Source organism: Silene latifolia, chromosome 11 (assembly GCF_048544455.1).
Source record: "Silene latifolia isolate original U9 population chromosome 11, ASM4854445v1, whole genome shotgun sequence".
NCBI lineage: Eukaryota > Viridiplantae > Streptophyta > Magnoliopsida > Caryophyllales > Caryophyllaceae > Silene > Silene latifolia.
Window position 1 is genome coordinate 144,062,669 of NC_133536.1, and position 16,877 is coordinate 144,079,545.

Consider the following 16,877-nt stretch of genomic DNA (forward strand, 5'->3'; position numbering starts at 1 on the left):
AAATCATTGTTCTCAAAACCCGGTGGTTGCTCTACAAAGACATCTTCCTCCAAATATCCATTTAAGAAAGCGGTTTTGACATCCATTTGGAAGAGTTTAATGCCTTTGTGAGCCGCAAAAGCTATAAGCAATCGTATGGCCTCAAGTCTAGCTACCGGTGCATAGGTTTCATCGTAATCAATACCCTCTTGTTGGTTATAACCTTGCACCACTAGTCTAGCCTTGTTCCTTACAATTTCTCCCGAGTCATCAAGCTTGTTGCGAAAGACCCACCTAGTACCAATGACGGTACGATTAGGCGGTCTAGGGACTAAGTGCCATACCTCATTTCTTTTGAATTGATTGAGCTCATCTTGCATGGCAAGCACCCAATCTGCATCGGTCAAGGCGATCACATTTGAAGGCTCAATTTGAGATAGGAAGGCATTATGGGCACAATACCCATTGAGGTGAGCGAGATTGTTGACGGATGATCTTGTTCGAATTCCCGAGTTGAGATCGCTTGTGAGATTAGTGAGTGGATGAGAGCTTTGATGTTTCCACTTCTTTGGAACAATGGTTTCTTGTTCCCCGTCAACAAAGATCATCGATCCACGATGATGTTTCTATTGGCCTGGAAGGTTCTTCATCCTCGCTGTTTTGGGTTACTTGATTCGGAGGTGGATGCAACAGATCGTTGGGTCTGTTGCTTCCAGAGAGAAATCAGAAGTATTACGTGTTCCCCCTGAGTTGCTTTGCTCTCCTTTGAAGGTGACAGTCTCGTGTCTATTGCAATTCATCTTTGGGAGCTTCTTCATCCGTGAACACGAAGTCTTTTCGAACAAGACCAATCTCAAACTCATCATCCTCATCCTCATCATCATCATCCATGTTTTGTACCTGCCCAAGCACACTAGATTCATCAAAAATGACATGGATACTTTCTTCAATTAACAAGGTTCGTTTATTGTAAACTTTATAGGCCTTGCTATGATCGGAGTACCCAATAAATACTCCTTCATCACTACGTGGATCGAACTTACCCAAGTTGTTTTTACCATTGTTGTGAACAAAGCATTTGCTTCCAAAACATCTAAAATATGAAATGTTGGGTTTTCTTCCACGCAATGATTCATAGGGAGTTTTATTTAAAATACTCCTTATCATGACACGATTATAAATGTAGCAAGCGGTATTTACCGCTTCGGCCCAAAAGTTCTTAGGCAACTTACTAGTTAATAACATTGTTCTAGCCATTCCTTCAAGGGTTATATTCATCCTTTCAACCACACCATTTTGTTGTGGGGTTCTAGGAGCCGAGAAGTTATGGTCTACACCATTGTCATCACAATAAGCACCAAATGATGAGTTTTCGAATTCGGTTCCATGATCGGTTCTCATTGAAACAAGTTTTAAACCAAGTTTATTTTGAATCTTCTTTAACCAAATTAGAAACTCATCAAATGTCTCATCCTTAGAGCTTAGGAAGAGTGCCCAAACAAACCTAGAGTAATCATCAACAATGACACACACATAACGACTACCACCTCTACTTCTAGTTCTCATTGGTCCACACAAGTCGATATGTAAAAGTTGCAAAGGTTGAGATGTACTCATAATTCTTTTGGATTTGAAGGAACTTTTAACATGTTTACCTCTAGCACATTCATCACATACTTTATCAATGTCAAATTTTATATTAGGAATGCCTTCAACTAAATCAAGTCTTTTAAGGGTATTAAGAGTTTTTGTACTAACATGACCAAACCTTTTATGCCATAACCAAGGATCATTGTTCATTACACTCATGCAAGACATGGTGTGACCGGATAGAGAGTTCAAATTAGTTAAGTAAACATCTTTGACACATCTTCCTTCGAGTATTAGTTCATTAGTAGTGGCATCAAAAATTCGACACATATTGGCATGAAATTCAACAACATTACCCTTATCACAAAGTTGAGAAATACTAAGGAGATTATGTTTCAAACCTTTGACAAGCCGCACATTATCGACACAAAGTAAGGATGACTTACCAACTTTTCCAATACCAATTACTTCACCTTTCTTGTTGTCACCAAACCTTACCGTGCCACCATCATACGCTTTAAGTGAGAGGAATTGGCTTCTATCACCCGTCATGTGACGAGAGCATCCACTATCCAAGTACCAATTGCGGCCGCCTCTCACCAAGCCCTACACAAGATTAGTTTTTGAGTTTAGGAACCCAAATGAATTTGGGTCCCTTTTTGTGATCAACATAACTTGTGGTGTCTTTCTTAATGTTCATTTCTTTTAATGCTTTGGTGTTCTTATCAATGTCATCAAATCGTTTTGTACATCCATTAAAAACATGACCATTGTCACCACAATAATTGCAAATGATGTATTCGGGAAGACCTACATACTTCCTTCCTCTAAAATCGTTTTTAGGCTTCGGATGCAGCATCGGTCCGATCGTTCCATTTGAACCCCAAACCAGCAGATTTCTCACATTTCTCGGTTTGATTCGTGAGGAAGTTTAACACGGTTTGACTTCCTTCCCATTTTTCAGTGATGTTCTTAGCATTAACAAGTTCATTGGTCAAGTCATTGACACGAGAGAGAAGATGCAAATTCTTTTCCTTCTCTCTTTTAAGTTCATCATTGTTAGCACTTTCTATGGACAATCTTTTCTCAACAATGAAGTCATGGGTGTGATTGTTGAGTTTAGACACGAGATAAATGATTCTTTCTTTGGACTCTTCATATTTAGATGTCATCTCGTCAAGTCTCTTGCTTAGATCAACGACTTCATCGGATCTATGGTGAGGAGAAGACCTAGAAGTGCTACATTCGGGCATACCTTTTTGAAAGAAAGTAAGCCTATCATGGAGATCTTCTATTTCATTCTTGAGACAAACAACCTCACTTTTAAGACACTCATTTTCATTTTCCAACCATTCACTTTTTCTTTTAAACTTGTCTAAGTCGAGGTCAGAAGCAACAGTCTTAGAGACTGTTTCTCTTAAGTCTACAACTTCAACTACAAGGTCATAGATCTCATTTTCAAGAGCATCTTTGTCCTTCAAAATGTCATCACGTTCCTTGGTTAGTTGGGAAACTTGCATCACCAAAGTTGTGTTGACATTTTCAAGGTCAGAGACGTCCGTGGGGGTCAACCTAAGACGCTCTAGTTCTTTAGTCAAATGTTTGTTTAACTTGTTGACTCTTTTGACTTCATTATATGCCTCGAAGTGACAAGAATGAACGCATCTGTTGCTTTTAGTTCATTTTTCAGATTAAAGTTCTCTTGAGCAATTTCCTCAATCTCATTTTGCATTATATCAAGCTTATTAGTTTGAGACCGACACTTATCAAGAAGTTGGTCAAGAAGCTTACATACTTTCTCTTTGGAGTAAGTTCTAGCCTTGGCCTTTAGATGATTTACCTCGTTGTCGGAATCGGAGTCGGAATCGTCGGGGTTAGCCATGAGGCATCTTAAGTGTTCAAGTTTTGGGTTTTTTGAGACTTTTTCTTTACCATGATTTGCAAGACACATTTTAGCCTCAAGTTCCTCCTCGATGAGTTCCTCATCTTCCTCGGAGTCGGACATTCCCCATATAGCACTCATGACTCTATGTTTATAGTCCTTTTTAACCTTTTCTCTTCTTTCCTTGGATTTGATTTCCTCCCACTTGGGACATTCTTTAATTTGATGAGTTTTATCACCACATTTAAAGCATCCCATGGTGGAAGTAGGTCGTCTCTTAGGAAAGCGTTTTTTCGAGTAATTATTAGTGAACTTTTTGTTACCTTGTCCATTGACCAACCCGGCTAAGTTCCTTGTGAACATAGCAAACTCGTCTTCCTCGTCATCTTCTTCATCACTTGGAGAAGATGTGAGGGCGAGACTCTTTCCCTTTGATGACTCACTAGAATGCTTATCGATATTAAACTCGTGAGCCATTAGTGATCCCATTAGTTCATGAAGAGATAGGGTTGACAAGTCTTTAGCTTCCTCTATGGCGGTGACTTTAGGTTGCCATTTAGGGGTTAGACTACGAAGGATTTTTCGAATGATATCCTCGGACTCGAAATTCCTTCCTAGACTTTGAAGCTCATTAATAATACAAGAAAAACGAGAAGAGAAACTATTTAAAGACTCGTCCTTTGACATTCTAAACATTTCATATTGTTGCATGAGAAGGTCAATACGGTGTTTTCCTACTTGGGACGTCCCTTCATATGCAAGTACAAGGGAATCCCAAATAGATTTTGCCGTAGGACACCCGGAGATCCGACTAACTTCCCCCTCACCAACACAACGTTGAAGAATCGACATTGCTTTGGAATTCTTTTCGGCAAGCTTGAAGTCGTTCTCATTGTAATTTCTTTCCTCTTTTGTCTTGGTGAAACCTTAAAAAAAAAAATCGGTTTCCTCAATGGCAAGAGGTCCATTTTGGATGATGTTCCAACATTGATAATCGATACTTTTGATGTAATGTTCCATTTTGAGTTTCCACCATCCAAAATTCGAATCGGTAAAGACCGGGATCTTGGAGTGTTTCTCGGAATCCATTACCCACGAATCAAACTCTAAGGCGGTTAGCCTCGATCAAGAGCACGAGGCTCTGATACCAATTGTTGAGTTTATGGATTCAAGTACCTAAGAGGGGGAGGGGGTGAATTAGGTACTCTTTTAAAAAATTTTAACTTCAACTTTATTGGATTAAAGTAAGTTAAGTGAACAAAAGAGATTGGAGAATACTTTGAATAATATTGAAAGATTGAACAAGTATCACTATGAATGTTTGCTGAAGTATGAAAGCAACAATCGTTCGGACTGTATCTATTTGTCTCAGTTTGTGGAGTATTACTGCAGACCAAATGCGACAGTATGATGAACTGTTGCTTCTAAGTTTGAGCGAAACAAAACAAACAAACAAAGTATAAAGCAGCGGAAATAAAGTAAACACTTGAACACGAGATTTTTGAATTGGTTCGGCAAGAAACTCAAGTGCCTACGTCCAATCTACCTTTTTATTACTTTCCTTTAGTGATCTACTCCGACAACTAAAAGACCCTTGTAATAAAAGACGCCAACCTACTCCGGTTGCAAAGCTAGTACAAGAACTACTCCGTTCTTATGACAAGCTAACTCGCAATCTACTCCGATTGCCAAGAGTTAAAGAACTACTCCGTCCTAGAACTCAACAACTCACAACCTACTCCGGTTGTCAAGAGTTAAAGACTACTCCGTCCTAAACTCTACTAACATACTTAGAATGTTATAGGATCAAGTCTCCACTAACACATTCTTAACAAAGAATAGAGGTGGACAACTTTTACAAGATCAACAATTCATAAGCAAGAGAGTTTAGTATAGAAAAGCAACAGTAGCCACGACTGTAGAAACTGAAGATACTTGAAGACTTTTAAACGATTTTGCAAAGACACGGTTTTAAACTCTTAAAACAATTTGCAAAGTTGGAAAAATTAAATCAGAAAAGTCTTAGGAATTAATGAAGGAGGGACTCGGTATTTATAGAGGAGGTGAGTGAAGGAGTTGCTAGGGTTTTGAAGGGTCAAAGACCTCACATGTGAAGGGCAATAGCAACCACCTAAAAACTTGCACAAAAAGGGAGTCTTTTGCAAAGGTAAGAATAGAGAAAGAAGGTTTGAAAGATAACCTTAAAAGCTCATGCATTTTCAGAAAACAAAGGATGTGAGACAAGTCACATGATGACAAGTTAACACAAATATGGCAAAAAACAACTTTTGTTTTCTTAAAAACCAAAGGATTGAATTTGCATAAAGAGGAAACATTTTGAATAATTTCAAACCACTCTTTATTGGATACTACCTCCTTAATAAAAATCTGATATTTTATCTTTGAAAAATAAGTCACGTGAAAGCTTTTGAAAGATAAAAGGGACTTCAAGTTTTTACGAGTTGTGGCATAATCCAAACAGCTGTTTGCGTGTGAAAGCAACAGTCGTCTGGACTGTTTCTATTACTCTAGTATACTCTACTTTCTTGCTTGTACATTAGATGACACACGACTAATTACAATGGGATGATAAACAACTTCAACACTTCTTAATCCAAGCTTGATTACATCATTAATCCTGAAAACGTAAACTAAGATAACACAAATCAAATGGGCATGTTATCATCAACATAAGGAACCCAACAGCACCTCATTCATAGTTTCCTGCCTCAGATTGACGACGGCTGTTACATTGGTAGGTATTTGCCTATATAAGTTAGCTCAAAGCACTCCGACTCCTTTTAGTCCTTTATAAAATAGGGTGACAATGTTACATCAGTGTCTCCAAGGCTCCCACCTATACCGGGGAGAGGATGTTTTGTGTCCAATGCTCTACAATGAAAATTGTCAATTGACTACCCCAGCCCATGAGGCCGTGGAAAGGTAATGGTTTCATGTATGCACGCGTCCTTAACTCTGTATTTGATACAGATAGAACGAAAGAGGAGCCCATGAATTCTTCACCAAATTAAAACGATCAAGCAATAGCCATGGCCCATGACACAGGTTCTTAATTCTTATAAAGTTTGTTGATGACTAAGAACAAGTTATCCTATATATAATCGACGATAAAATTTAAAAATGCAGGTAAAATTCCACAATAAGATGCATGGAAAAGAGTAATGCAGCCTAATCTAACGTAACGGCCAACCTACAAGGCCAATAACCCGAAAATGCACAACACTTGATACGTAAGGATTAGGAATAACACCAAACTTGACAACAACTGTCATTAATAACAAATGCCAAGTTTTTCTGTTTTTTTTTTTCCGAATTTTTTTTTGTTTTTTCCTGAAAAAACAGAATGGTGGTATATTACCACATGTGGAAATGCCGTAACATATCCTTTTAGCATACTAATACCTGTTTTCTTGATCAGGAAAATGTGCGTGTAGAAAGAGCACCTCATTCATATTTCTCAATGCTGATAAAAAAGTTTGGTTATCTGATTAAAAAGCTTAGCACTAATAACGACATTTTCATATTACGTACCAAATGTAGCGACTGCTAGTTCCACCATTATCCACGAAGGAAAAAAAAAACAATCTATCAGCATTTGAAATTGAAGGGTGGAAATAATGGTAGAAAATTGTGTGAAATGGGGGGCGTACGAGTAATACAATAAGTAAAAAAAAAAAAAACCCAAAATTTTCAAGGGTTAGGGAGGCTAGCGTCATTGCTAGCCCCCTCGTTCGTCCAATTTGGCAGCTTAAATTGTTGCTTAAAAGTCAAGTTACTGAAACAAGTCCAGCTCCTTAGCTCAAACAAATTTAGCAGTTGAGTGACTCAAATCCCTCTATATGAAAGTTGATTCTTTTATTTTCATTCACAAAGTCATTACAAAAAAAAAAAAAAAAAAAAAAAAACGCTGCCACACAACCATTATTTTTCTGTGCTTTCAGTTACGATGATGAGTGGATTTTTCCGGTTATTGATTAGCGTGAAATAAAGAGATGACTTGCTTAAAACAACATTAATTAAAACCCAAGTGTAATTTTTTTCTATATATAAGCATTTGCATTTGTAATGCTTCCTTTATGAATAAGGATACTTGATATCAGACTCCGAACATGGGATCAATAGCCAGGACTTGTAGCATTGCAAAGCCATACTTGGCCGTCATATTTTTGCAGTTTGGAATAGCAGGATTAGCCATAATAGCTAAGTTTGCCCTCAACCATGGCATGAACCATTACACTTTCGTGTTTTACAGGCACCTTGTTGCCACCATCGTCATCTCTCCATTTGCCTTTGTACTTGAGAGGTACACATTCCATATATATGTATACTACGTGTGTCGTTTTCATCTTTATATAATACAGAGTATATATATACGTGTATGCAGTCATTCCATAACTTGCTTTGTATGACTGTGTAGGAATTCAAGGCCAACAATGACCCTACCCATTTTTGTCAAGATAGTGATGCTTGGTTTACTCGAGTGAGCTTCCTAATTCCTAATCCCATAAATAATTAAATTAGATCTTCTTCCGAGTAGTCCTATATTGCAATTTTGGGTATACTTGTACTACTTTGTAACGGTGAGAGCTAACTTTTTCGGCGCAGGCCAGTACTTGATCAGAACCTATACTATGCTGGGCTCAAGTACACTACAGCGACTTTTGTTTCTGCGTTGAGCAACATTGTCCCGGCCTTAGCCTTTCTACTAGCTTGGATTTTCAGGTATTATAATACGCTATCATTTGAAGTCTTTAGTTAGCAATTGTGATATATGATAAGTTGTGGGTGGTTCAATGTAAACAAACAGGCTTGAGAAGGTGAATATAAAAAAGGTTCGAAGCTTAGCAAAGGTGGTCGGAACACTGGTGACGGTAGGAGGAGCAACTATAATGACATTAGTTAAAGGACCAGTTTTGAAATTGACAAAAGGAAGTTACCATCATAGTTCAACTGTTAGTGGCACTCTTAATCAACAAAATCCTCTCAAAGGGGCTATTATGGTGGCCGCAGGCTGTGTTTGTTGGGCAGGCTTCATCATTCTACAAGTGAGTGCTATCTATAGTCGGAATATCCGTACAACTTAGTTTGTTTGAGTGAATATGATTGAATGAAATGGTTGAATGTATAGGCTGTGACACTAAAGTCATACCCAGCTGAAATGTCCCTGACCGCGATGATATGCATTGCCGGTACAATTGAAGGTGGTCTAGTCGCGCTTGCTATGGAATGGGGCAACACTTGTATATGGTCTCTACACATTGATTCAAAATTACTAGCATATGTTTATAGTGTAAGAAAATCAGCTTATTCCTTATGTAAACATTTGATAACTTGGGAAAATTACATAGCTTTATATCCAAGGAAATAAGAAATTGGTTGAATTTTCGTGGTATGCAGGGGATTGTATGCTCAGGGATAGCATATTATGTGCAAGGGGTGATAATGAAGAAGAAGGGACCGGTGTTTGTCACGGCTTTTAGTCCTTTAAGCATGATCATTGTTGCTTTTATAGGCTCCATCCTCCTTGGTGAACAGCTTTCTTTGGGAAGGTACTCCAATTTACTTGCATTCAACTAATCAATATTCATACACCAACTCTATGATTGTAGACGGAACGGATACTCCGTCTTAAACAAGACTTACTCTTTTTCTAATTACTTCTATCAATCAAGACACCAAAAAATCCACAGACTTCTTTGTTTTACTCTGTGTTATCCTCACTTCTGGGTCACATAACATACAGAGTAGATCCATTAGTAACTTTTTTCCCTTGTAAATCGTCTTTTCCTTAGTGATTTCTTTTTCATTTAGTCTACTCAGCTATTGATCGTAACCCATTTGTGTGCAGGATCATCGGAGCAGTGATCATAGTCACAGGCTTATACGCAGTGATTTGGGGCAAGAACAAGGATCAAAACATACCCGAGCTTGAAATGACCAGCGATGATGACCGAGTCCGAACAACCAATTCGCATAATGCTACTGAAACGACAACTAATGACCCCAGTACTTACCCGATGGTCTGCAATAATACCGAGAGAGTTTGAAAGTTTTGTAAATGAAGAGAAGTTTTCAGGCTTCATAACATTAATCTAATTAAGCATTGCTAGTTGATATTTGTACAATATTCACATAAAATTATAAGTTGAAGATGTATGTCTGAACATTACTGATCATATTTTTCGGATGCACCTAGTACAACCCTCTTTGTTACTAGACATTTCACTGATATTGTGTTTGTTTAATTCATTGATTCCTGTAGTTAATTACGGAGTATTATAACATTTGATCCATGTTTTCTCACAGTATTTTTCCATAGTTGCATTTACAACGTGTCGGTGGCGGATAAAATCAACAGATACTTAGGGAAGAGTATGTATCCAAACACTAAAGAGATGGAGGAAGTGAATTAGGTACCCTTTTAAAAAATTTGACTTGCCTTAACGGATTTAAAATAAGTTATTGAACAATTGATGAAGCTAGGACAATGCAAATATTATTTTGACGTTTAATTGAGTACGGACTTATCAGTTGAAAATAACTGTATGAACAATTGTTACTGACTAACTGAAGAAGGAACATATGAACTAGCATGCAGGAGATTGAAGGTAAAGTAGTTCAGAATGTTACTTGTTCGATTTTGTTAAGTAATCTTCTACGCAGACGACTCATTACTTTGTTTCAAAGCTACACCATCAAGTTGTACAACAATAAAACAGATCATCACTGATTTTGAAAAAGGTTTCAGGGCATATGGTAAATTAGACAAAATCCTATCTCAAGTACAGCCCTAACGCTCCTCAAGATTTGAGGCACTATCTCAACTCATTACTACTTGTGCAATTCAAAGACAACTTTGGATTATACCTGGGCAGGGGCGTCTTAAAGTAAATGGAAGCCCGGTGCACTACAAAAAAATGAGGCCCTAAATATGCTTGTATAAGTATAGTACACGTCGAGGTTTGTATTGAATTTTATTAGTAAAGCTTATAAATTTGGTGGTCAAAACTGGAGACCCGGTTCCGCCGCCCGTGGTCGGCCAAGGTACTAGACGCCCCTGCCTGGGAGTTCCATCAACACTTGGAAAGGCAAACACCTGCTTTTGGATCTTTTGGACAGGGTGACAAATAAACTAACCTCATGGAATACCCTCTATCTCTCCCAGCCAGCTAAATTAGTATTAATCAATGGAGTGCTCATTGCATCTCTTAATCACGTGATGTCAATATATAAGTTGCCGCATGGGAATCATTACAAAGATCGAAGCATCTATCATCGCGTTCTGGTGGTCGTCTAATGGAAAAAAGAGAGCTAATCATTGGCTCTCAGATAATGTCTTGTACTCCCTCTGTCCCGGTCATTTGTTGTCTTTTTCCATTTTGGGGTGTCTCAGTCATTTGTTGTCCTTTCTATTTTAAGAATGAATTTGATGAGTAATTTGATCATTCATACTCAATTTATTCCACTTGTCATTTAGTAATTGGCCCTCCCTTTTTTTCGATGCTTTGTGTCAAAACCAAAGACAAAAAATAACCGGACGGAGGAGATCACTAAAAGCGTATCTTAGTTTACATTTACGAGGTATACAAGTGATGAATCAAGCCCTATTAGCCAAGAATTACCATAGGGTAATGAATAACCCACAATTACTTCTCTCTAAGGTCTTTAGATCGAAGTACTCCAAGGACTTTGGTGTTGTACTATCTCTAAAAAGCAACCACTTCAGCCTTCATGGGTTTGGCAAAATATACTGAAAGCCGCAAATAAATTGCAAAAAGGATTTGTTTGGAAGTTTGGGAATGACTCAAAAATCAACATATTTTCTGATCCTTTGATTAACGGAGTTAAACCAATTTTGTGGAATCAAGTTTCCCCTAAAGCACCACCTCCAATCTTATCTTTATTAATTCAAAAGACAATACTCAAAACAGGGCGTGCCACGTCATTAATTCAGCTGTTTTTTTTTTTGGAAATACATGGTATGGTGGACCCGTTAGTGTGCAATATATTTATTTCTTCAGAATTTCGGCTATACAAACATGCGACAAATTCAGTCTTAGAAGAAATACTATGAAATAATACTATGAAATAATTTTATACATTCCGAATAAATGAATTAATGACATATAAGCGGAATGAATTACAAATCGGAATAAATGAAACTAATTACAAATAAATGAATTGCATGATTTAAAAATAAAAAATAAAAAAATTACATAATACTGTACATAATTATGAGAAGGAATTATATTTAATTACGGGATTGAATTACATATAATGCGAATAAATTACATGTATAATTTTTAAAAACTAGATAATACGATATATTTTTTTAAAAAAAATATCCTTTGTTATTTCCTCTTAAACCATTGCACGTGAACAAGTATTTGTAACAAGTTTAAACATTAATTATGTAGATTGCTGATTAGACCAACTAGATAAGTACAATAGAAATGCAAAAAAAAATACATTAAAAAAACATTAATACCGGCCCAAATACATACCCGTGCAATTTTGCACGGGTTTAAAACTAGTACGTATGATTGTTAGGGAGGATGGTAATGGGAATCGCGAAAGTGGAATTAAAACCCTTAAGTTTAATCAATGGTGCAATCAAGTCCCTTAACTTTTATATGTAGCAATTAATCCCCTTAAGTCTAACTAAAGGTGAAATTTACCCCTACTCATTTCTCTTCAAAATCTCACGAGAAAATCAACTATACTCTATACACTCTTAATTTTTATATGTATAATTTAAGTACACAATTACATTATAAAGTGACTATTCAAATACCTAAATCACATACATAAGATACATCGGGGAAATCTAAACGTTTTCCTTCATCTCCTTCAATGTCGACTTCTTTTGCTCAAGGTAATCAATTTTCAGTTACTTTCTTATGGAGTAGTATTATATGTATTCGAAGTAAAAAAAACAAAACTGAATACATAAGAAATTAAGAACGAAGAAGAATAAATGAAGTTGCAAACAAAAAAATTTTGTATTGTCACTAATTCACTACTATTATTTTTGGAAGGCACTAATTCACTATTGTTGTTACTATAACTTTGTTGTATATAGAAGATGTTTTACAAAACTAATTAATCGAGAAATGAGTATTAAAGATCATATCAAATATTTTCTTAGGAAAATATAAAATATATGGAAAAGAAAATATTTATTTAATTTAAGTAATTTACAAAGAAATTCTATAAATACTTAAGTGAAACTAAATACTAATAATAGAATTTTAAAAGGGTAGTAATACCGTGTATTTAGTTCATGAAATTATTTCACGTAAAGAATAAGGTTTTGGAAAATATAAAATTTATGGAAAAAAAATATTTATTTAATTTATGTAATTTACAAACAAATTCTGTAAATACTTAAGTAAATTAAACACTAATAATAGAATTTTAAAAGGGTAGTAATACCATGTATTTAGTTCATGAAATTATTTCACGTAAAGGATAAGGTTTTATAATAAATAAATAAAAGTTGCATTTTTTAGCAATATATTTAGTAAGTAAAACTAAAATAATTATATTTATAATTTTGTGTTCATGGTGAATTTAAAAGAGACCTTCTACATTCCACTTCTATACAATATAATTAAGGCTAATGTGACATGGCAAATTAAATGTGACATGGCAAATGTGACAAGGCCAAATTAAATGTGACATGGCAATATCATAATCCACATATTATCAATCTATACAATATAGTTTAAAAGAGTACATAAAATATTAAATTTTATTCCATGAGCCATTTTTACAATTAATTTGTATTTTATATTTGATTATATAATATTTGCTTAGTGACAAATTACAATACAATATTGACGTTTTGATGGATAATTCTTACTAAAAAAACACACATTGAATGATAATTGAGTTAGTGCCCCACCAAAAAAAAAGTAAAAGCCTATTTGGGGAGGTGCATATCAATTATAAATAATATTCTATAATAAAAAAATACCACATGAACACCGAAACTTTGACTATTTCTAATATTGCGGTCATACAAAAGAATGGTCTCACAAACAAGATTATCTTTATGTAGAATTTAGAACATAATCAACACACATTTTTATTATAATATTTATGTCATAATAATGAAAAAAAATGATGCTCAAAAGTCATGAACTTTGCTCCATATTTATGCCTATAATAAATTTGATAGTAATAAAAAAGGATGTTCAAAAGTCATAAAAAACATCCTCAATTTTTTATATATTTTTGACGGATGACAAAATTTGTGAGACAAAAAAATCTAAAATATTAAATGCAAATAACATAACAAACACTAAAATTTGGCTCTGATGATTGTTCAAAAGCATAAAAAGTTTAGGCATCACCCTTTATGTAAGAGGATCAATCTTACTCACCTTTGCTTTGCTGATGATCTTATCATGTTTTGCAAAGGTGAGAGAGCTTCTATAGATCTTTTGCTTAAAGCCTTCAACTATTTCTCTAAGGCTACTGGGTTGGTGATGAATAGTGGTAAATCCAACTTCTATACTAATGGAGTTCCTGCTAGTCTAGTCCAGGAGATTGAGCAGGTTACAGGAATGAAGAGAAGTGCAGTCCCATTCAGATACTTAGGCATTAATGTGCCCTCTAAACGTCTGTCTATAATGGACTGCAATTGTTTGATTGAGAATGTGGTTGCTAAAATTAGAGCCCTGGGGTCTAGAAAACTTTCCTATGCTGGAAGGGTTGTGCTGATCCAGTCTGTCCTTAGCACGTTGCACTGTTATTGGGCTCGCATTTTTATCTTGCCTAAGACTATCATTGGTGCAATTGAAAAGATATGTAGGCAGTATCTCTGGTATGGTAAGGATCCCAAGGAGAACCCTGCCCTGGTTGTTTGGGAGAAGATTTGCAGACCTAAGAAGCAGGGGGGTCTTGGTTTTAGGGACCTTCATACCTGGAACATTGCCACTATTGGAACGTATGTCTGGTGGGTGCAACAAAAGACTGACCATCTGTGGGTTCGATGGGTGCATGCAGTCTATATTAAATCTGCTAACTGGATGGATTATGAACCTCGTAGTGGTGCTAGCTGGGCTTGGAGGAAAATTTTCCAGGTCAAGAATATGTTCAAGAATTTACTCTCCACAGGTGAGCCTTATACAGCACAGAAAGGGTATTTCTTTCTGAAACCTCTCACTGATAAGGTTGCCTGGTATCCTTGGATTTTAAACAAGTGGATATGTCCCAAGCACTCTTTTTTCTGCTGGTTAGTAGCTCAGAATAGGCTACTTACTCAGGATCGTTTGGTAAGGATGGGGATCCTTGACACTAACAGTTGTGAAGTTTGTGGAGTTATGGCTGAGGATCACAGTCATCTCTTTTTTGGTTGTGCATTTAGCAAACAATGTCATATTCTGGTGCAGAATTGGTGCAATGTACTGGTGCCTGCACATGACTGTATTCAATGGTGGATTAAATGGAGAACACATTCTGCTACTAAGAAGAAGATCATTGGGGTCATCTTAGCAAGTCTCATGTATCATTTGTGGCAACATCGTAATGCTTGTAGGATAGACAAAATTGTAATGAAACTTGTGTGTCTTGTTCAGAAGGTGCAACAAGATGTTAGAGCTCGTTTGCAGTTGCTTGATCTAAAATGTAATAGTAGGTCTGTACTTGATTGGGTGAAGAATCTATGAGGTACCCAGCTTTATAGTTTCTTCAACTAGTTTGGGTCATTAATATTGATGTAATGGGATACTTTTCTGATTAATGAAAACTACTTACATTTCCCCAAAAAAAAACATTAAAATTTGGCCTTTTAAATTTCTAGATAAATTAAACAACAATTAAAAATCAAATAAAATTCATACTAAATTTTAAATATCTACTTTATTGTTAGAATATTCTAAGCAACAGATAAATATCACATAATTCTAATTTTACTCCGTTTACAAATAATTTGAATAATAGCTCTCATAGAAAAAAAATCCTATTGACATGGATAATGGCTAAATGTAAATTATTATTTAATATTTCTGCGTACATGTCATATTATCTATTTAATGTATACATACAAAACATATAATGAGATTGCAATGAAATTTGTAGTAGGCTACTATATAGTTAACTCATTTGATCATTTATGCAAAAATTTAAAATTCATGATTTTTGACAAATTGAAATAGATGATATACTAAGACTAGCATTTATTAAACTTCATAACTATGTTACTATAAAAAAAATATAATTTATGAGAATTAAAATATTGAGAAGATAAAAAGCCCTATAATCATATACTCCCTCCGTACCAATCCAAAGGTAACATGGTAAAAATGGGGGAAACCAAGAAAAGAGGGTAAAAGTGGGGTAAAAGAGGAAAGCAAGCTTGTATTATTGGGTGGTGTGTGGGGCACAAGTTGGTATTTATGTAAATATAAGGAGGAAATAAGGGTATTATTGTCAATTTACAGTCCATTTATAGTATGTTACCTTTGGATTGGTACAGACACTTTAGGCAAGTGTTACATTTGGATTGATACGGAGGGAGTATGTTTTAAGCTCCTTACAATGTGAGATTTATCATTCTCAAAAAAAGAAAGAAAAAAAATTCAACATTATGCATTAATTTGCCCTTTCATCTTCACTTACTAACTTTATTTATCGTAAATGACAAAGGGATGTTCAAACTTTCACATAGAAATTTTAGTGCAAAATCTATACAATCTAATTAAAAGACAACCTTAACCATTTAACGTTTTTTTTACATGGATGCCATCTCATTGATGATTTGAAGGTATTTTTTTGTTTTTTTAAAACCACGTGTTATTAGTATATTAATCAATACAACAACTAAAGTACAATATATAGTTTAGTTGTCAAAGAAATAAGGTATTAACTATCTAAATTTTATGTATTTCAAGACTATATTTTTTAAATGGATCAACTAATTGCTCGGACAAATATAAAAATTACGATAAAAATAACAAAACTAAAACAGATAAACCCGTGAATTTCACGGGTCACAAACCTAGTTTATCTTTTAATAAACCGAGCTAATTTTTTACCTACTACAACAGGTAAGCTTTCAGGTCATTAGGCCATCGGTCCCAAATTTTTTGTTGTTATTCTTCTTCCATATATAACTTTCAACAAATTAAAAACAAAACCCAAAGTTCATCAAAAATCCAAAAAAAATCTAATCAAAAATTCTAATTACCCAACACATAAACCAATCATAACCCACAATTCTCAAATTTTAGCAAAAAACCACACTATAATATCAAATTTTCAGCAAAAAAAAACCCAGAAAATCTAACTAAACAATTTATGACAACATTTTTTTCTTATTCTTTTCTTCTTCCTTCTTTAATTCTTCCTTCCTCAATTCTTCGTTTCTTCTTCTTTCTTCGATTCTTCCTTCCCCAAT

General features: G+C 35.3%; 2 protein-coding genes across 3 annotated transcripts; both read left to right on the plus strand.

Annotated features, from left to right (window-relative positions):
* Window positions 1-7,198: 7,198 nt before the first annotated feature.
* LOC141615112 (WAT1-related protein At2g39510-like) lies at window positions 7,199-9,717 on the plus strand. Of its 2 annotated transcripts, XM_074433650.1 has the most exons (8): window positions 7,199-7,287; window positions 7,725-7,775; window positions 7,890-7,952; window positions 8,078-8,194; window positions 8,280-8,517; window positions 8,601-8,762; window positions 8,870-9,021; window positions 9,321-9,717. In XM_074433650.1, the coding sequence occupies exons 3-8, from the start codon at window positions 7,906-7,908 to the stop codon at window positions 9,517-9,519; spliced, it is 915 nt and encodes a 304-aa protein (XP_074289751.1). In that variant the 5' UTR covers window positions 7,199-7,287; window positions 7,725-7,775; window positions 7,890-7,905; the 3' UTR covers window positions 9,520-9,717. The 2 variants fall into 2 exon arrangements, with proteins under 2 accessions (XP_074289751.1, XP_074289750.1); XM_074433649.1 differs by lacking the exon at window positions 7,199-7,287 and having other exon boundaries at window positions 7,469-7,775.
* A 4,077-nt stretch (window positions 9,718-13,794) lies between these two features.
* Window positions 13,795-15,147, plus strand: LOC141614101 (uncharacterized). The gene has a single exon (XM_074432855.1). It carries the CDS (start codon window positions 13,795-13,797, stop codon window positions 15,145-15,147), a length of 1,353 nt encoding a protein of 450 aa, XP_074288956.1.
* The last annotated feature ends 1,730 nt before the right edge of the window (window positions 15,148-16,877 follow it).

Coding starts and splice junctions, on each gene's coding strand:
- LOC141614101 (XM_074432855.1), top strand. CDS start 13,795: ATGATTGTTCAAAAGCATAAAAAGTTTAGGCATCACCCTTTATGTAAG.
- LOC141615112 (XM_074433649.1), top strand. CDS start 7,582: ATGGGATCAATAGCCAGGACTTGTAGCATTGCAAAGCCATACTTGGCC. Junction 7,953..8,077: donor GTGATGCTTGGTTTACTCGA/GTGAGCTTCCTA, acceptor TTTTCGGCGCAG/GCCAGTACTTGATCAGAACC. Junction 8,518..8,600: donor CAGGCTTCATCATTCTACAA/GTGAGTGCTATC, acceptor TTGAATGTATAG/GCTGTGACACTAAAGTCATA.